General features: G+C 43.1%; 1 protein-coding gene across 3 annotated transcripts in view; it reads right to left on the minus strand.

The window, feature by feature from the left end:
* The window catches only part of BCAP31 (B cell receptor associated protein 31), a 71,402-nt gene that overhangs the window by 10,932 nt on the left and 38,888 nt on the right, over window positions 1-21,582 (minus strand). For all 3 annotated transcript variants that reach the window (XM_088468611.1, XM_088468528.1, XM_088468474.1), the window contains exons 6-7: window positions 18,530-18,650; window positions 12,772-12,872 (exon numbers count right to left, since the gene is read on the minus strand). In XM_088468611.1, coding sequence (XP_088324737.1) covers window positions 12,772-12,872; window positions 18,530-18,650 — 222 coding nt within the window. The remainder of the gene's footprint in view (window positions 1-12,771; window positions 12,873-18,529; window positions 18,651-21,582) is intronic.

The following is a 21,582-nucleotide window of genomic DNA, read 5'->3' on the forward strand; positions in this document are numbered from 1 at the left end:
CCAACACATCCTCCAAGAGCAACTTCTCCCAACCATCCAAGAACAGTTTGGGGACGAACAATGCCTTTTCCAGCATGATGGAGCACCTTGCCGTAAGGCAAAAATGATAAGCAAGTGGCACGGGGAACAAAACATCTAAATTTTTTAGTCCATGGGCAGGAAACTCAACTCCCAAGACCTTAATCCCATTTGAGAACTTGTGGTTAATCCTCAAGAAGCGGGTGGACAAACAAAAACCTTAAAATTCTGAAAAACTCCAAGCATTGATTAGGAAAGAATGGGCGGCCATCAGTCAGTATGTGGCCCAGAAGTTGATTGACAGCATGCCAGGGCGAATAGCAAAGGTCTTGAAAAAGAAGGGTCAACACTGCAAATATTGACTCTTTGCATAAACTTGATGTAATTGTCAATAAATGCCTTTGACACTTATGAAATGCTTGTAATTATACTTCTACGAACATCTGACAAAAGTCTAAAAACACTGAAGCAGCAAACTTTGTGAAAACCATTACTTGTGTCATTCTCAACACTTTTGGCCATGGCTGTAGTGCCTCAGTTTATTTTATGAACCAAATAATGCATAGTTCACATTATGGCACATTGTAGGGCTTGCCAGTACACAGTACCCCCAATTCACATTATGACAGGGTTCCCAGTTCATATGCCACACCATGGTGCCTCCACTTCATATTGTGCTACATTAGAGTGCCACAGTTCTTTTTATGCAACATTATAGTACCCCTCCAGTTCAGATTATGCTACTTTACCATGTCCCCTTACTAATATAGCATCCACTACACATACTTCTCACTGAAAATGGAATGTCAGCCCAATCAGGCTGGGGAACGGAACAGACTTATTTGCTTAGCAGGTAACTCCTGGAAATTTATATGCAACTAGATAACCTGGGTTCAGAGACCCCCAAACCTCTGGGCCCCATAGCAATGGCACCCTCTACACACACAAAAGCTACGCCCATGTATGTACCCCACAATCCATAGTTTTCACCCGTGCATCATCCCAATGGATGTTCTGCACTTCCAATTGGGCGATTCCACGGACGCCGTGGTGTTGCATTAAGTATTTAACGATATATTGCATTGTCGTACGATGGGTCGTGTAGTGTGTACAACAATGCGATATATCGTTAAATCACACTGTCGCGTCTCACCATCGTTCAGGTGTTTACAAAGATTGACTAGGTTAGGGAGGATAATGACAGACAGAATGGAATCATGAATGGGCATAAGCTATGACAGGTGAAGGCAAAGTGGAAGGGTTGGAGTTGGGAGATATTTGAAAGCAAGCAAAGCTGGTGGTTTTATTTTTTTTAATTTTTTATGGTTTTGTATGTTAAAGGCTGTATTTTATGTTGATTGTGTTGCAAAAGCCAGGCTAGGGGGAATACCAGTAAGAAGGGAATGACAATAGACAATGTATATACAAAAGTCTCCTACATTGGTTTAACAGCTGTCAATGATAGAACGTTGCATATAGAAAATAGGGACAAGAGGGACAGCAGTCCACAAATGCAAATAAACTTCTCACCACAGATTCAGATTTCCTTATTTATTTACTGCTCATTTCTAGAAAAATAATATCATTGAAAACTAACTCCTATTTCCTAGTGACTGAGCGCCTGATTGGACGTCTATATAAAGTACAAGGAAGCATCACCCCTGAAAAGGCATGGTGGTCAGGCATGGAGAGAGAGAGAAACACTAAACCAGCACATTCTGTACTCCTTGTGAAACATATGTATATTATAAATAGTGTACAGAACACTGAGCACAGTAACTATCTTAGCTCCGATTTGCCTTGGCAACCACGGTGCTGTGGCGTAAGTGCAGGGATTAGACAGCCTTTTAATTGACTCTGTAATGTAGTATTAATGGGCTGACCGGGGCTGCAGGATGCAGACTTGTCTGGTTTAGGGGGGAAGAAAATCAGCACTGAATATCAGTGATGATCAATACCAGAGCACGGTAGAAAGTCCATTTAAACAAAGCCCCATAAACTGCAACCAGGGAACGGTATACAGGGTATGCAGTCGGGAAGCTGACAGACCTAATCCCAACAGCCGGCTTCCGGACTGTCACATCCCGGCAAGGGTCTAAAGACAGGCGTCGATATGCCGATGCCTGTCAGACATACGCTGCGAGCCTGATGCCCGGCATCCGGATAGAAGGGACGCCGGGCGCGGATAGCCGCGGTGGGTGGGAGGGTTAAGTTTAGGGTTCCCGGGGGGGACAGGGTTAGGCACCCCCCCCCCACCCACCGGGAGGGTAGGTTTAGGCGGCAGGGAAGGGGGGGGGGGGGGGGTTGGGTACTTAGGGGGATTAGGGTTAAGCACCCCTAAGGGAGGGTTAGGGGGTAGAAAAAGGTTAGTTAGTACTTAGTTAGTTAGGATGATCAGGATTTCCTCCTCTGCCGGGATGCAGCTGTTGGGAATCCAACCACCAGGCATGGGTCAGGCGGAAAATCATACCAATTCCGTATACAGCAGTTGCCAAATCTAGCTTCCATTTTGAACGCAATAAGGAGAGGAATCCGGTGCAGGTGGGCTCAAAATTAAGAAAACCTAATTATGTGTACCTTCCAGGCAACGCAAAAATTATTAATGCCCAACGTAGGTTGGGCACTGATATTTAATACTTGCAAGTGGAGGCCAATATTGTGTGGAGACCTTAAGATCAGGTCCTTACTGTAAAGCTAGTTACTATTCTCAGGTGGTTCTGGCACAGGGGACAAAGACGATCGCGTATAACGGAAATAAACTGTGCGATTATTTATAAACTAAAAATAAATGTGTAAATACTCACCTAATATAGTTGAATATAAAGGCTTAAATTATATTTGCATATGGCGTATCATTGTGAATCATTATTGAAACAGTAGAGTTTAAGAATAAAGAGGAAAACAACACACCATGGTGTAATTTTTTTCTTTAACTAGAAGGAATCGGTGAGTTGATGTGATGCCAATCGCCTATTAAGTGATGTGAAATCCACGTATCGCAAGGGATAAACAAACTTTCATTTTATTCTAAATGAAAACAAAACAAAAAAGTAGGTGCTAGGTTTTTTGACAACTAAAAACACATAAAAATTCTGCACTCACAGGAAAAATCTTCAGATACATACAATGATATAATGACCAGCAGAGGATATCTATTCCAAGGCTTTTGCAATATATTAGCGCAGACAGTCCTTCTCATACACTTTTGTGAAGTAGATAAAAGCACAGATAGAACAGATCATCCACCGCAACAAAAACAAGTGGATGAGAGGGACTGTGCAATTATACCAGAAAGACCTTTGAAGATATTGTTTCCGCTGGCGATTATCATTGTGTTTTTCTGAAGTATTTATGTTTAATGTTTTAAAAACATTAAACAGAAAAGTGCGTTTATCCCATGAGAAACGGAATATATCACATTTAATTTGACATATAAAAAGGAAAAAAAAAAAAAAGCAAAATAAATACAAAAAGTTGAAAGTTGCTTCAATAGCAGCGTAACCTATGGAAACGCCATTTTATTTATTGGGCTCATACATCTGTAATGGATTGCCCCAGTTCAACATATTGGACAATCTCGATTCTCCAAATCCGACCCGAAAATGGTCGGAATCGACGAGTCTGATTTTTAAAATGTTGAATTTATCCAAGGAGTTTATTATAACATTTTGGGTAATAAAGTTGTTTCAGAACATCTGGCGGATTATTATGGTGCTATATGAAAAATCCACCAGGTATACATGAAAGAGTATATTTATTTTATTTAACTGGCTATTTATGATTAATTTATTTGACTACATAGTAATTTTTATGTTTATTATCCAAGTCTCTCCATCTCTATTCAATAAATGTTAAATTATACTTGAAGTATATACATGTGCGTGCACTGTATAATATGGAATATATCAAATTATATATATATGTATTAAATGATACAGTTTTGCGATGATCTCTATCTTAATGAAAGAATATATAATATTTCTATTATACATTTTTAGATTTTATGAATCAGTAAACTAACTATTGGGTAATTGTTGCGACTAAGTTCCATTCTAAAGCTGGCCACACACATAGCGATATTTTACCCGATCTGGACGATTCCGACAGATTGGAACAACAGATCGTGTAAAATATGGCCAAATCCTGAGTAAATCATGAGTCCCCACTCACAATGGAATGCGCGTCCCCACTGGTCGTACATCGCATCGTCAGATCTGCCGTGCAGTAGGGCAGATCTGACAATCTAGGAGGCGATGCACTGTGAAAGTCTGGATGCAGGAGAGATCGTTTGAAGATTGGGCACCAAATTGTGTGCAGATCGTGTGCAGAGCTGCTGGGGAGAGTTTCAAGGGAAATCGTACACATCGGCTCATCGTGTGCAGATCGCTATTACAGTACTAGGGCTTTCAATACTGAAAGTATTGCTAAGTGAAGCCAAAAACGAGGTTTGGCAAGCAGGAATCAATATGAACCGCAGAACAGCCTGAACCGCGTGCATTACAATCGACAACAAGGCAGACGGCGATATCTAAACATGGAATGAGAACAAGTACACTACATCTTCTGAGGAAGCCGCTGAGTTTTATAAGAGGCGGAGAAACGCGTAAAGCGACTTGCTGTACCAGCTGGAGTTGCCTATTCAGTCCTGTGACAATTTGCAGATCTGTGGCACCTACAATTTGAAGGAGGCTGTTCTATACAGCGCTGCAGCATTATTACGAAAGTGCACTCATTGATCTATAATCTTCTGCCTATTGGGACATCAAATGTTATTAGGCTGCTGATATCCAGCTCACCTGGCCAGGAATACTTAACAAGAAAAGGTAAAATCACACTACCTTAAAAGCATATGTTTGCTTGTCATAGTAAACCTACAAGCTCCTAGGTTACTAATCCAATGACTGCTTGCTTAATTAATCTCTGTGCCTACTAAGAAAGAGGAGCCATTGTTGGGACGTTTGTCCTGAAGTAGTGACTGCTTTACTAACTCTTGCACCTTAGCTTTGAAAGCAAATGTACAAATTCTAATACTACTAATCTAAAGACAACTTGCTTCATTACCGGTCTTTTTAAAGTCTATTGTTTTGTATATACTGACCGGTGTAATTTTTATATGTAATTTAATAATCAATTGTCAATCTTTTCTATATGTCCACTGAGAATTAACGGGTGGAGTATTCCCTAATTGTTAGCCGTTTAACAAACAGGTGCTCTTTTTAATATCATCAGCGCTAGGTCTTCTTTGTTTTACTTAAACTCAAAAAGACAAAGCAAGCACCGCAGCTAAAGACATGTACTGTATATATTTACTGTGTTTACTAACTATATGTATATATCCTTGTAGGTTTCCATTAGCCACACGGTTTGTTTTTCTTTTTGAGTTTGTATTTACCTTTAAAAATTAATAGGTCTTTGCTAACATGACCCCACAGCACTATCCCTCCATTGTAAATATTGTATGTGTACACATAGACAGGCAGACAAAATATACACGCACCCTTACACACGTGCAATGTGAAATTGTTCTGGCGATTGTTTGGGACGAGCTTGGGCAGAATAATATTGGAACTTCAGCAAAAAGCCACAAGATAAATGTTCAAAATACTTGTAAAATTATTAAAATGACACACTAAAATGTTTAGGGTTAATGCTTTTAAAACGTGGGCCATTTCTACATAATCTCCTCTCCTCTCTTATTTATTCGGAATCAGTGAGTGCAGAGTCAATGGGTTTCCGCAGAAGCTCCGCACAGTAGGTAGTTCTCGCTCTCGGATATATTTTGCTCCTGTGGTCTACGCCCAGGCTACCAAAGACTTCAGACAACACTTTCAAATTATGAGCCTACTAAATTAGCCATTGCTTGTCGCAGGGTGAAACAATACAGTATTATGGGGATATTTCCAATGGAGCACGAGACCTACGTGGGCTGCACCTGCCATAGAGAGATTTCATAAAAAGGAGTAAATTAACTTTTACATTCCCTTACCCATTCATTAAGCTCGCAATACACAAAACCAAAAAGCACACAAATAATTAAGCAAAAATGCATAGTGTTTCTCTGTTTTTTTTTTTTTAAGGCCGTTCCCTCGCTGCATCCAGAAGCATGGGGTCGGCTGCCAGATCTTCTGATGTCATGCATGCACAGCAGATCAAAATATACGACGAACTACGCACGGGAGTGGTGATAGTGAGTACACGCTGGGTAAGCTGGATGATCAAATCATCCAATAGATCTAGTACATATAGCTTAAGTTTTCTACCCTGCACAACCTTCATTTGCATATTGATCCTTTCTTACTTAATGGCTGGGCAAGGGATGTTCAGATCTTCCCTGTGACCTGGTCAAGATCACACAGCAGCTTTGGTGGAGCTTGACCCATTACAGTTCCTTTAATTTCCTCCTCGCTTTCGACTTAATTATTTATTTTTTTATTTAAACTAATGCCCCAGAAAATCCAGGCATATCCCCCACCTTGCCTAAGAGGCCCATAAGGCTACCACTAGATGGTATTTTATATCCTTTGCTCTTACTCAGAAGCGGGAAAAGTGACAGTGTGGGACGGAACTGGAGGATCAGACAGCGCATCACACATCCCAGCACCAATAGCACCCTAAATGTTCAATTTATAATAAAATAAATAAAAACTCCCAGGTGTCAACTCAACCAGATCTTACCACAAAGGCTGCTAAAATGGTCAGCTGGCTATAGCTGAAATGTTATGACCGCAGAGAGAAAGAGGATGTCTTATCGGCAGCAAAACTTCATGTCAAGCGCACCCAGACTTTTATTTTCGAATAAAGGTCCTGAAAACAATTGCTGTGCGTTTCCAGCAAATCTACATATGACTGTATATTACAGCTGCGCTTTCAAGATAAAAAGGATAATAGTGTTATATTGGCAACTGTTCCCTTCCTAAACCCACTTCTTCCTAACAATACAAAAATTACCATGGCATGGACATCAGTACTGTGGAAGTCTCCTTAAACATTAAATGTCTTCAAAATTAAAAAACGGTTCCTGGCCACAATGGCTTGTCAACTAAATACTACAAAAAGTTCCAGATATTCTAGATCCTTGTTCTGATAAACTGTTGTAGTGTTATCTTGCTGGGTTCGAAATTTGATGGCGACAGTACCTGGGCAGAGATTGTGGTTAGTCCAAAAGATTGTCCTGATCCCAATAGCTGTTGCAATTATCACAGAATTCAACTGCTCAACTAACATTTTGCGAAGCTCTTTGCTAATAGATTGTATAGAGCTCTCTTCTCACTAACACCAGGTGAGAGTCATACCAGGCAGTCAAGCATTCGGTAACAGACGTATAATCAATTTGATCCAGATTGGCAATGCCACAAATGGCTCCGCCTTGGTGATGGCTTTAGATGCCATCAGTGCATACAGAATGTTTTCACAGCGCTTCACTTTTCTACATTTTGTTATGTTACAGCCTTATTCCAAAATAGAATAAATTCATTTTTGTCCTTAAAATTCTACACACAATACCCCATAATGACAACGTGTAAAGTTCTTGAGATTTTTTGCAAATTTAATTAAATAAAAAAAACTAAGAAATCACATGTACATAAGTATTCACAGCCTTTGCTCAATACTTTGTTGATGCACCTTTGGCAGAAATTACAGCCTCAAGTCTTTTTGAATACTATGCCACAAGCTTGGCACACCTATCGTTGGACAGTTTCGCCAATTCCTCTTTTCAGCACCTCTCAAGCTCCATCAGGTTGGCTGGGAAGCCATTCTCAGATCTCTGGGCCACTCAAGGACATTCACAAAGTTGTCCTGAAGCCACTCCTTTGATATCTTGGCTGTGTGCTTAGGGTCACTGCCCTGCTGAAAGATGAACAGTCGCCAAAGTCTGAGGTCGCAAGCGCACTGGAGCAGGTTGTCATCCAGGATCTCTCTGTACATTGCTGCATTCATCTTTACCTCTATCCTGACTAGTCTCCCAGTTCCTACCGCTGAAAAACATCCCCACAGCATGATGCTGCCACCACCATGCTTCACTGTAGGGATGGTATTGGCCTGGTGATGAGCGGTGCCTGGTTTCCTCCAAACATAACGCCTAGCATTCACGCCAAAAAGTTAAATCTTTGTCTCATCAGACCAGAGAATTTTGTCTCTCATGGTCTGAGAGTACTTCAGGTGCATTTTGGCAAACTCCAGGCGGGCTGCCATGTACTAAGGAGTGGCTTCCATCTGGTCACTCTTCCATACAGGCCTGATTGGTGGATTGCTGCAGAAATGGTTGTCCTTCTGGAAGGTTCTCCTCTCTCTACAGAGAAATGCTGCAGTTCTGACAGAGTAACCATCGTTTTCTTGGTCACCTCCCTGACTAGGGCTTTTCTCTCACGATCGCCAAGTTTAGACGGCCGGCCAACTCTAGGATGAGTCCAGGTGGTTCCAAACTTCTTCCATTTATGGATGATGGAGGCCACTGTTCTCATTGGGACCTTCAAAGCAACAGATATTTTTCTGTACCCTTCCCCAGATTTGTGCCTCGAGACAATCCTGTCTCGGAGGTCTACAGACAATTCCTTGGACTTCATGCTTGGTTTGTGCTCTGACATGCAGTCAAGTGTGGGACCTTATATAGACAGGTGTATGCCTTTCAAAATCATGTCCAAACTCCTCAATTTACCACAGGTAGACTCCAATTAAGCTGTAGGAACATCTCAAGGATGATCAGTGGAAATAGGATGCACCTGAGCTCAATTTTGAGCTTCATGGCAAAGGCTGTGAATACTTATGCACATGTGATTTTTTAGTTTTATATTTTAATTAAATCTCAAACTTTTTACACATTGTCATTATGGGGTATTGTGTGCAGAATTTTGAGGACAAAAATCAATTTATTCCATTTTGGAATAAGGCTGTAACATAACAAAATGTGAAAAAAGTGAAGCGCTGTGAATACTTTCCGAATGCACTGTTAAAGGCAGATTGGATCTTTGGCCTTCATGCAAAAAAACAAAAGCTAAACCCTCCACTCGCGTTTGAGGGTGGCTTTTTCAGGAGTCTCTAGGCTATATGATCATCCCACAGTTACGCTGTTAACTTATAATCACGAATGGACACTGCGCACTGGGAAACTCCTATTAGTGCGAGGTGAGTTGCTAATTAGGAAAGATGTCAATTACCGGTAAACAGGATAATAGTGCACTCAGCGCTTGAACCTCTATAGATACGTACAGTGTAGGTGGATATATGGCATATTGTGGTAATGTTCCTATGTGGTGGGGACATAGGGACCATTACTGTATTAACTCATGGCATTATCTCTTACGTTTTAACTACAACAGAACAAGGATGCCCTTTCCCTCCATGGATATTCAGTATTAATTGAGTCCTGCCTCTTAAGTTTGTCTCTCAAAGTATAAAGTGCCACTCTACGCAGGTGATCACTGAAAAGGATATTTTCTTATTTTAAACTAAGTCACCAATTTAAAAATTAACCCAGTATAAAACTGAAATCCTAGACCTCAATCTTGCTCCCAAATCACAACTCCGCAGATTTTTCCAAAAATTAATGATTTTAGGAAAAATCACACTTCCTCTCGAGGTGCGAGAAAACAAAAAGATGCGGCCATCTCTATAGAAATCACTGCGTCCCATTTTTAGGCATCTAAATTGAATAGCAAATCCCTGCGTCTGCAGGAAAAAACCCCACGCTGCTGGTGTTTTTTTTTTTTTTTTTAAAAACCCACCTGCAATTGGATTCCCTCCTTAGTGGCTTTAATTCCTCTAGGCATGGATTCCACTAACTGTTTACACGGATCAATGGGCCTAGAAACTCCCATGAAAACATGCCCTATACGATAATGCCTCCGACAAGCCTGATAACGCAAGAATGATCCATGCTTTTGTGTTACCGTCTCCGTATCTCTCAACCTGCCGGTGCAACTGAAAACGCGATTCATCAGACCACATGACCATTTCCTATTATTACTGTCCAATTCCTGTGTTCCTGAGCAAACTGGGAACGTTCCACCCTATTTGCAGCAGATAGCAATGGCGTACAGACAGGCCTTCTGGTTTTGTAGCCCATACAATGTAATATGCGGTGCACCGTTTGCCGAAAGGCCTTTTGAATCGGTCCTTGATTCAGATCTGTAATTTGAAGCACTGTTGGACTGAACAGGTCTACCCACACTGCATTACACTCGAGCATCCAGTAGTCATTTACGAACACAGACCCCCGGGAGAGGAGACATTTCCCTGTTCCTTCCGTACACAGGAAATGTCGGTCTGTCGGCTGCGCTGGGCATACACTGCCCGATGCGCCCGACAGTTTAACGGGAAATATCGCATCGGACGGGGCATGCTGGACAATCCAGCATGCCCGACCAAGCAATATTTAACCCTCGGTCGCCCCCCCACACTCTACAATTATCGCGGCGATCTGCCGATATCGGGCGGATCGTCCCGATAATTGTAGCATGTATGGCCAGCATAAGTCAGCAGTGTCTGCACAATAGCCACTTTGTATAAAATAGCCCGGTGACCATAATAATTTGGCCACTGAGTGCATATTTACTTTGTTGCCTATCAACATTCCCCCAACTCACCCACTAAAAGGGGCTATAAATTATTCTTGTAGGAAAATGGCCAGATGGGTATAATTGTTCAAAACACAACATACCAACATTTGTTTAGTTTTGTTGCCCTTGGGGGGGTTGATGAAACAGAAAATACATTAGCTACATTTTTGCATTGGATACAAATGTATCATTTGAAGAGTTCTAGGTAAAAGCCAATAAAAAACAAAAACACTGTTTAGCGGATATAAAATTTTTTGGCTGAAAACACCAAAGCAAACCAGAAAGATACAAAAAAGTAAATTAAAAACGACACATTTGAAATAAACAGTCAAATATTATATATATACACATACATACATATAAATGTAAAGTCGCCACTCCGCAGGTATCTATGTACAAATGCCCAGGTGCCCTCAGCGGGTACACAAAATACCAACATATACCAGAGGCAAAAAACTGCGGCACTCACAGGTCCTTAAAGCTCAAACAAGGAGCTTTAATCTATTGTACAGTAGAAATCAGTCACTGGTCAACACTTTACACCGTAGCATAGGAATTTCCTAGCCGTCAATGAAAGAGGATTGATTTAGCTATTTGTCTTACTAGGAAGGTCAATAAAAACACGTCTGGTTTCTTTATTCTATCTTATGATTAAGGGGTCTTGTTATCTAAGGTATTTAGGAAACACTAGGCAATGTTATCTGCACCACAAGAGCTACAGAGTTACACAATGATAAGATCGTTGTTCAATTTTAAAAAATATATACCTATGTCTGCAATGGACTTTAAAGTGTGAAAAGGTCTGAACCATTCAACTGTACCCAAAGTAAAATACTTAATTTGTGCGGTATAGATTACCGCTGTTTGTCACTGCATTGCTCCCGCCATCTTTAAATGGCGAGAGCGATGCAATCCCCATTGCTGGCAATGTGGACCCGGCAGCAGCGAAGCGTCTCAGTTGCTGACGGGGTAAACCAGTCATGCGCAGTCTGACCCTCGAGCAAGACGTAGTAGCCCGTCGGTGGCAGATATAGGCTGCCAGCAGGTGAGCAGAGGACATCGCTGTACATCGCCGAAGGCAAGTAATGATGTATACCAGTGGCATATTCATTAGTATCACTGCGATACTAAACAAAATATGCCGCTGGTATTAGATTCCTTGATAAATGGGGCAGAGAATTCTATTGCTACTTTTTTAACCAGACATATTATGTTGCTGCTTCTTATGCAAGGATATGCTTTCAGCAGCTTAAAAAAGACTGAATAGGTCTGAAACCGTTGCTGCCGTTATGGGACTATGAGCCATATTCAATTAGAGGCGAAGTTTTCGCCTGTCCGACTGTTCGTTTCATTCGCCTGTTTCAGAGGCGAATTTATTCAGTGCTCGTCCCCGCTTTTCGCCTAATTCAATTGCAAAACAGGCGAACACGGAAATAGGCGAATGCGGAACAGGTGAAAAGTACTGAAAGAATTGGGGAAATCAGTCTGTACCCCAGAAAAAGATGCTCTAACATAGGGAATCAATATAAATGTGTACTAATAGCCCTAATAAAACTATTTTGCGTACTTAAGTTGTGTAAATTGCTTGCTATTAGCGTTTATGTAAAAGTGGTGAAGAATGGCATAAAGCTGTATTTTTTGGTGAAAATAAGTAGTCCAGACAAATTTGGGGAGCTTGAAAATGGGTGCTAGCATGTTTTTATGTCTCTAAAGTGAACTTTTAAAAAATGTGAAAAATCCACCTGCTGCATGCACCTGCAATCCCAAAAACACCTGACCCATACTTGTGGATCCCCAAGAAGTCTTTTTCGCTACTTTTAATGTTTATCCCCCCACTTTTTAAATTTACACCCCAAAAATGACATGTCTTTTTCGGGGTGTTCTTAGGTTTTAGTTCTGTATTTTTTGCGTATTTGTCCTTTGGGGGGCTGTCCCAAGGGGTCTGAGTTGTTTCCCCACGTTTGCACCCCAAAATAAAGATTTTGCATTTCTTTTCACCAGCTATTGATTGGAGAATCATTTTTGGAGAATTGTTTCCACTTAGGCGAAATTGTCCTGGAATTGAATTTGGCGAATTTTTTTTTAGGCGATTTTTTCACAAAAAAACAGGCGAATATGGCTTTTCGCCTCTAATTGAATTCCCCTCTACATTCCTGGATGTATAATGTGGAGTGTAGCGGGGAGACCAAACACTCACCTGCAGTTTGGCATGCTCGCTCAGGAGCCGGTCATATTCCTTGGTTAAGCCCTCACTCTGCTTTTTGATAGCAAACACCTCGTTCTCAGACTTCTGCAGAGCTGTAGAAAGAAAAGAATACGGATAACTTTATCTAGTAATTAATGTGCAAAACAAGTCTGGCAAAGCTTTTTTTTCTCCAACAGGTTCAAAAAAACAGAATGATTTTATTTGCCACCAAGTTTAACCTGGACTTGGGTTTGAGAATGGAATACAAAACACGATATGGTGTTTCAGAGAGGATGGAGAGTAACATCGGTGTCTTAATGTGTCACACTGGTCTATTCTTGTGCCTGGCACACATTCAAGTGTGGATGATGACATAACTACCAAACCTTGGTGCAACATGACAAACCTTAATGACTTCTGAGCTTATAAGAAGCAGCCATGAAGCAGGACTATGGTACAACAGGCAATTCTAACCAGGCCTAGAAAAAGAAGAGAAACTCAAGTATGAATGAAATATGTTTTTTTCATTTAGTTGCATGTGTCGCCTCCTTTATATACTCTTGTACCAATGCAGAGTATTTAACTTGGAAATGGTGACCCATATGCTAGAATACAAAACCAAAGTGGGAAGTCTCTGAGATGCTACTGTTATTGCAAAATCTTCACATAAAAATGCCCTTGTTGTAATGCTTAGAATGACCCTGAAGGAAATATAAAGCCTTTGTCAAGGCCACATAACTCAATAGAAAACTGCCCTATAGAGAGGCGTGCACAATAAAATGTCTGTCAGTCACACCCCATTCCTGAGAAAGTGCCCTGCTGTTAAAGTGTACAGCTTAGCAATAGAATTTGAGCCATCCACTTTAACCGATGACAAATTGTGATAGTTACACCGAGGCACATTTATGAGGGTTCCTGTTGCATAGAAACCTCCCTGGGAGCTGATAAGGATTGTATACCTTCCCTGACATGCAGGAGCTACGGGCTCTGCAGGAGTCTCTCAGCAGACAAGAGGATTAGTTCAGGAAGCTGCAGAACAGACCAATCGTGCTCAGAGTGTCTCCTCTATGTCATCATGAGGCGCCCAGCCAATGGCTCTGGGAGGAGAGAACTCCCTCCAGGGGTGTCTCTAGCTGTTGGATCCACTGGGAAAAAAGAGGGCAAGTGACCACTGCCAGTGTGTGTCTCTGCCCTGTGAGAGCCTGTCGTCTAGCACGGTCAATATGGCTGTCCCTCAGTCCCGCTTGGGTCTCCATCTGTCTGACATTGCAAACATTACAGTGTGTCTGTCACTGAATCCTCCTTGTGTTTGTGTCTGTCTTGCCAGGGGGTCTGTGTCTCCGGCCTGTCTGTGTATCCCCTCACATTTTGTCAGCAGCCCCTGCACAAGCTGGGTTTCTTTTAGGTTGTAGAGTTGGAGTCAACCATAAGCATGGGTATGTGTAATATTGGCTGTGGTGGTATATTTGTAAGATTACAGTATTAATACTAAGGACTGAAACACAATGGACCTCATTCAGACCCGCTCGTAAGCGCTATGCGCTCGCAAGCGGGTCGATGGTGGGGCACTGCACACACGCAAGCCCCGTAGCGAGTGAGGAATTCAATCGCTCCGGGGCTCGCTACAAACGGGGCGGCTGTCGATGTTGATAGACAGCTCGCCCTGTTTTGTAGGCGGGGAGGGGGGGTGGCTGGACAAACGGAGGCGTTCCTGAAGGAATGCCTGCCGTTTGCGGGCAGTCCTACTGACATCACGAGTGATGTCAGTAATGAGCTTCCTGCTCTATTTATGCAGTAAGCTCACTGGGGCTTGTGGCAGATGAGACCCTACCACAACGGATAATCGCGACCATCACCTGGCCACTCGCAAAAGCTGTGGGTGGTCAGCCACAGCTTAGCGAGCAGCCATTAGGCCGGGATAAAAAAAAAAAAAAAAGCGGCCGCCCTGATTCAAAGCAAGCGCCTCTGAATGAGGGCCAATGTGTGTAACCTGGAAAACATGAAACATTAATTAAGTTGCGCTCCAGACGGTGGCATTGACCATGTGGTAGTTTCAGTGAGAACTACAGTCTCTATGGTAAGTGTACATATCTTGCTGCATAACACTGTGTGGTGGATGTAGAAAACGTCACCGCAGGTAAAAATAATTTTAGCATAAGAAATAACATTTTACCCTTTTAGATATATTCGATTACTCTTAATTCACTAGTGTTGCCAAGCAACACTCTTAGGTAAATGATTTTAGAACATTATCGTCAGACCTGTCTCAACACAGTTATTCCTCTGTTACCCCATACTGCTTCCGCCTCTAAGGATGATCGTTCCGGCAACGCTTTAGCATTCCATAGGTGGTGTAACAGGGTCAATGTCTGTGAAACCCAGGAGTTTATTAACCAGCACCCATAGTTTAACAGCTTGTAAAAGGAGCTGGGGGCCTAGTCTATTCCTTATTGGCCAATAGGGCCTGCAAGGGTGTAAGTCTCGGCGTTGCCTGAGCGACTAGCAAAGCGTGAAGGGCATTTACTGAGGTATCTTGCAGCCTCAAGTGTGATAGTTGAGCCGCTTAGTAGTAAAACTGAAAATGCGGCAATGCCAGACCTCCATCAGATATCGCTCTTGTAAGAGTATTGTAACTAATTCAAGCTCATTAATCCACCCAGACCAGAGAGGAAACCAAGCCCTCCGCCTTGTGGAATAATGATATTGGAAGATAAATAGAGGACTGGAGGAAAATACAGATGTGTCCACATAAATTATCCTCCGTGCGCTACAAGTCGTGCAACACATATAACGCGGGAGCTCAGTGTGACTTGGTAGCGCCGAGCATCTTTTGTGCAACTTTTTACCTTCAAATGCATCTTATTCAAACAGCGATGCTGATAGATTTAATCCACAGAAGCTGCTTGTGCAAATGATATGCGGCATGCCTATGTTCTCTGAGCGAGTGCGGGTGTATCTACATGCGAAATGCTACGTTACCGTGACAGCGGCTGTAACACTAACGTAGCATTTCGTATGCAGATACAACCGCACACACACAGAACACAGGCATGCTGCATATCATTTTAATCAGCAAAAACTGCTTGTGCTATCTATTCGCATCACTGTGCGAATAAGATGCATTTGAAGGTAAAACTCGCACAAAAGACAGCATGGCGCGACTAGAAGAGCTGTTCAATGAGCAAGGAGGCTAAATGTATGAGGACCCATCTGTATATAGACGCTTAGGCTGGATCACCAACTTTACCAGGTTGATTACCAGTTAATGTAAGGGGTAATTTACTCCAAGATCGGGTTTTGGCCTTTATGTCAACTGTGGCTGGACATTTAGGGCAATATAATCCGATGAGGAGTTGCTAATACCAATTTCCAAATACTTAAACCCAACGAAGAGGCAGAGTTATTAAAGGGCTACCTGGGCAGGACCCTCGAAGGGGAAGGATATACGAGATTTCTCCCAGTTTGTGGTCAGGCGAGAAAAAAATAGCAAATGTGAACATCAGCTGAAGGACAACCGGCATAGATGTAGTAGAATAATCAGATAAAATAAAAGCAACAGCTCGTCAGCATATACATAAAGCAACAGCTCATCAGCATATACATAAAGCAACAGCTCATCAGCATATACATAAAGCAACAGCTCATCAGCATATACATAAAGCAACAGCTCATCAGCATATACATAAAGCAACAGCTCATCAGCATATACATAAAGCAACAGCTCATCAGCATATACATAAAGCAACAGCTCGTCAGCATATACATAAAGCAACAGCTCGTCAGCATATACATAAAGCAACAGCTCATCAGCATATACATAAAGCAACAGCTCGTCAGCATATACATAAAGCAACAGCTCATCAGCATATACATAAAGCAACAGCTCATCAGCATATACATAAAGCAACAGCTCATCAGCATATACATAAAGCAACAGCTCATCAGCATATACATAAAGCAACAGCTCATCAGCATATACATAAAGCAACACTCTTGGACTCAACTGTATGTGCGTTAAACAATCAAACTACTCAAAAAGTGTCTGCTTTAGTCTCATTGCAGCATTTTTTTTTTTCACTTTGTTCCTAAATCAAGCATTCATAAAACCCACGTAAAAATCCTGAGTTAGCCCCTGAAACAATATTTGGCAATATCCCATTACTTTTTGTAAAGGGTGATGGGGATGGCAAACTCCCATATTATACTAGTTAGCAGAAAACAATATACACTGTTATAATATATACTTATCTTGAAGAGCAAATGCTTACGACACAAATAAAAAAAAAAAAAAAAAAAAAAAAAAGAATCCTAATCCGTAAACAAACCTTCCTAACCAATCCTGCACTGTAAGGACCTGCTACCTGAATCCGAGAGAACGCTTAATAATATTTGTGGCAGAAATCCCTGCAGCAATCATGCAGAAAATACAGATGGCCCTGCAGCCAGCCATAGGCACACTGTGTCCGCCAGTGCCGAGATTTACTGTCCTGATTCAGGTAACAAGGAGCTACTTGGGAGGAGGGTATGTGCTATATATGTATAGGGCAGGCCTGATGAAGAAGTTATTTTGCCTTAAACTTTATAAAAGGGGCTACAACTAAAAAATAAAAGTAAAATGTAAACCCTAAAAAGGCATTAGAGATCCATCATATATTCAAGGGGACATAAAAAAAAAAAACATTTAACCTTTAGGTGCTAGCCATGGGGACAGACTTTCCAGGAACTGGGGAGAGGCCATAACTCAGCTCTGTCAAGTGAAATTATAGACAGGTCAATAGGTATCTGTGCTCAAGAACATATTTGTTTTGCAATTTGAAGCGTCAAGCTGGAGGTGACTGAACACGACGGTCAAATGTCTAACCTTGGAAGGGCAAAAAGGACTTGGCATTTAAAAAGAAATAAGAAGTGCCTGTCAGTGGACACTCGAGAGCGAGTAAATGCCAGTTTGTCACCTATATTGGGTGAGTCACAATGTTCTCTTGCCACCAAAAAAGTACCAGTGTTTCAAATGAAAACAGTACTCGTACATAGTGGATAAACACCTCATACAATAAGGTGACTCCGCTGGCACTAACCTTGCACACTAATATTGGGTTCGATGTTTTCATCTCGTACTGATGGAGACCTTTTCTTGCCTACTTGCTTGAACCGCCGGCACGTGCATGCCAACTTATTTGTGACAGCCTTGGCTTTTACGGTTCTAGACCAGGTGACTTTCAGCAGGACAGATACCAGAAATATACTTTCCACCATTCACAAAACAACCGTCGCTCGAAAACAGCTGTAAGTGATGGTGTAATGGCTGGTTTACAAACGGACACTTTAGGGTCGATTCGATTAGACTCGCCCCACGAGTCAGTGCACCTCTATGCCGAACTCCTGGACTCACTGTTAGAAAAATATGCAAGGTCAGGGCAATGAGATGCGGTGCTATGTCAACATCGTCCCCTTCGCACCAAATTGAATCAGTCCCTCTGTTTATTAAGGAAACCAAAATTTCCACCAACATGTCTCAGGTTTCTAAGCTCTGAGGGCAAAGTGACCTTTTCCCTTGGCAGGTTCATTGGGACATGATCATTCTGTTGCTGTAATCAGCAATATGCCCTTGTATTTCATACACGTGTCGGATTATAAACTGAAGGGCATGACATGGACAGGTGTTCTCAGTTATATATTGATGGGACAGAAGTTCTGTGCAAGACAATTATTGCTAATAGATGACAAAGGTGAGCAAGTTTACAGCCCAAGGGAGTTACTAGAAGCAATTTACATTTCTTGGTGGATTCCAGCTCCTCCTTGAGTTTCCGGACTTCTCCTTGGAGCTTCTTGTTCTCCTCCTCGGCATTGGTCTCCGGCATGTCACGAACCTCAATCCCAGCGGCTTTCAGTTGCTGGACAAAGAGGAGACAGAGAGGAGTTCTAGTCACTGAAATGTTAATAAACCCAGTTCAAACCTTAACAGTCTTATATGTGATGTTTTATATACTTGTCATACTTAGATTATTTTAGAGTTAGCCACACAGATACAGAGCAAATTGCTTTCTTGGGTACAAAACAAAAAACACACATTTTCTATTGCATTGGTGACCAAAAGGACATCCGAAGTAGCCGAATTCTGAGCAATTTAGGCTACATAAAGTGTGTGATCCCTCAACAAAACACAATTTCAATCTGGTCGGCCAACCCACAATTTCCTTCCTATGACTGAACTACAAACTTTTTGGACACTGCAGCTTGGTCAGGAGCTTGGGCGGCTATATCATGACAGCGGGGATTCCGGCGAACAGAATGCCGACGCCGGAATCCAGAAACCTATCGGAAAACCGTCGCCGGCATCGCGACAATCGGAGCCCTGACGGTAAGTAGCGGGGTTGGGGGGAGGGTTAGGCATTATGGGGAGGGGGGGAGGTTAGGTTTAGGCACCGTGGTGGAATGGTTAGGGGTTAGGATACTTACCTACAGCCGCTGGCCTGGTAACCTAGCCGGATGCCGGCAACGGCATCCCATACCCAACATGGGTATAAGAGCAGCGATATAAACTATTACAGCAATTCCATTAGGGCAGGATTGGACTTTTGTTTCCCACAAACTAAACCATATGCAAGTAATTAGGTATAACTGGTAGTATGTGGTTACCTTAAACTTGCTCACATGGGGCCCGATTCCGAGTCAGGTGCACTTTCCCCAAAGGCAGTGGCACAGTACTTACTTTCACATACTAATGCGACAATCTGTGCTACTGAGAGTGCAAGCCTATCCCACCCACTGTTCCAGCATCTGCAGACACAGCCTTCATCATTAGTATGGGCACTTGTGCCAGCTCCATGGTGGGTGCAAGAGATCTGTCAGAAAAACACTGAGCGCAGTGATCGGCCAGCCCAGTGACATGTAACGAAGGAGCCGCCCTGCCCCAGTATATACCAGGCAGCTGCAGAGATAAGCAGCCATCAGGGAAATGTAAAGTCGTAATGGCCCGATTATCGATGGCACGATGTTTCGTTTGTCGATCATATATTAAGAAAAAAGAAATAAATTGCTATTAATGTGTTAAATAATATGAGATATGGTAAGAACTTACCTTTGTTATCTCTATTTCTACGAAGTCCATAGGGTTCCACAGGATACCTTGGGGTATAGGTGATGACGTCAGGCATTGGGCACCATAGAGTTAAAGCTTTCAGCCTCCCAGGATGCACTAGGGTCCCCCTCCTATACCCCGCCCCCGAGCCAAGGCATCTCAGTTACGTACCAAGCCATAGGCCGGAGGAGGAGAAGGAAGAGAGAGAAAAAAGATCTGGACACACACAAGAATCACATTCTCACCAGAGGGAGACGGAAAAACCGGTGACCAGAGCAAAGCCCATCTGCAGCACAGGTGCGACAGGGCGGGAGTCCTGTGGAACCCTATGGACTTTGTAGAAATAGAGATAACAAAGGTAAGTTCTTACCATATCTCATATTTTCTACTTCAGGGTCCATAGGGTATCCACAGGATACCTTGGGGATGTCCAAAAACAGTATCCTTCAAGGGTGGGGACGCTCCTGTGCTGAAAGGAGAATCCGCCGCCTGAAGGAAGCATGCTGAGAGGCAAAGGTGTCAAACGCATAATACCTCACAAAGGTATGGACAGAGGACCACGTGGCAGCCTTGCAGATCTGGACCGCAGAGGCACCACGTCGAGCTGCCCACGAAGGACCCACAGACCTAGTGGAATGAGCCCTCACAGAGGAAGGAACCGGAAGGCCTTCATGAAGATAAGCTTCTGAAATGGCCATACGAATCCAGCCTGCCAAAGTCTGCTTTGAAGCAGGCCAACCCTTTTTACGGAAGCCATAGAGGACAAACAAGGCGTCCGACTTCCTAAAAGAAGAAGTGCGGTCAACATAAATCCTTAAGGCCCGCACAACGTCCAAAGTGGCCTCACCCACTGAAAGATCAGGTGAGTTAAAAGCCGGAACAACGATTTCCTCGTTGATGTGAAAACTGGAAACAACTTTAGGAAGAAAACCAGGACGAGTGCGCAGCACCGCCCTGCTCCTATGAAAAATCAGAAAAAGGGGTCTACAGGAGAGAGCCCGCAAAGACTTGTTGAGTCGGACGATACGACCCATCGGGTTTCTGCACCAAAAACAGATTGGAATAGAAACCCTGGCCCCTCTGGGAGAATGGAACAGGCACTATAACTCCAGCCTGGAGCATAGTGTGCAAAACTTTCCGCAGTTCCACGGCTTTATTCCAGTCTGATAGAAGACCGCACGGCCGCCTCGATGTTTGTCCAGTGCGCATGCGCACGAGGGAGCCGGCTCCTTCTTGCGCATGCGTGAAACCCGCTACGGCCGACAGCGCTGGTCGTAGCGGGTCTCTTTCCAAAGGGGGCGAGCTGTCGATGATGATTGACAGCTCGCCCCGTTTGGAAGGCGGGCCGGGGGGGTGGCAGCCCAGACGGAGGCGTTCCCTTGGGAACGCCTGCCGTTTGGGGGAGGCCCCACTGACATCAGTAGTGATGTCAGTGGAGAGCTTCCGGCTCTGACAGAGCCAGAAGCTCTCCGGGGCTTACGACAAGTGAGACCCTACCCTAGGGTCTCGTCGTAAGCCCCGATGGTCGCGATTGTCTTTGACCATCGCGACCATCACCCTAGCGGTCGTTAGAGCTGTGGGTCTAAACCCACAGCCTAACGACCGAAACAGAGGCGGCCGGTCAGGATGCAAGCGGCCGCCCAGTTTCTGAGCGACCGCTTGCATCCTCCGACCGCCTCTGAATGAAGCCCTGAGTCTTAGGCCTACCCTGGGCCCTGTAAGGCCGACCTACCAGAACTGGAAGG

Source organism: Taudactylus pleione, unplaced genomic scaffold (assembly GCF_031769625.1).
Source record: "Taudactylus pleione unplaced genomic scaffold, aTauple2 ptg000002l, whole genome shotgun sequence".
Lineage (NCBI taxonomy): Eukaryota > Metazoa > Chordata > Amphibia > Anura > Myobatrachidae > Taudactylus > Taudactylus pleione.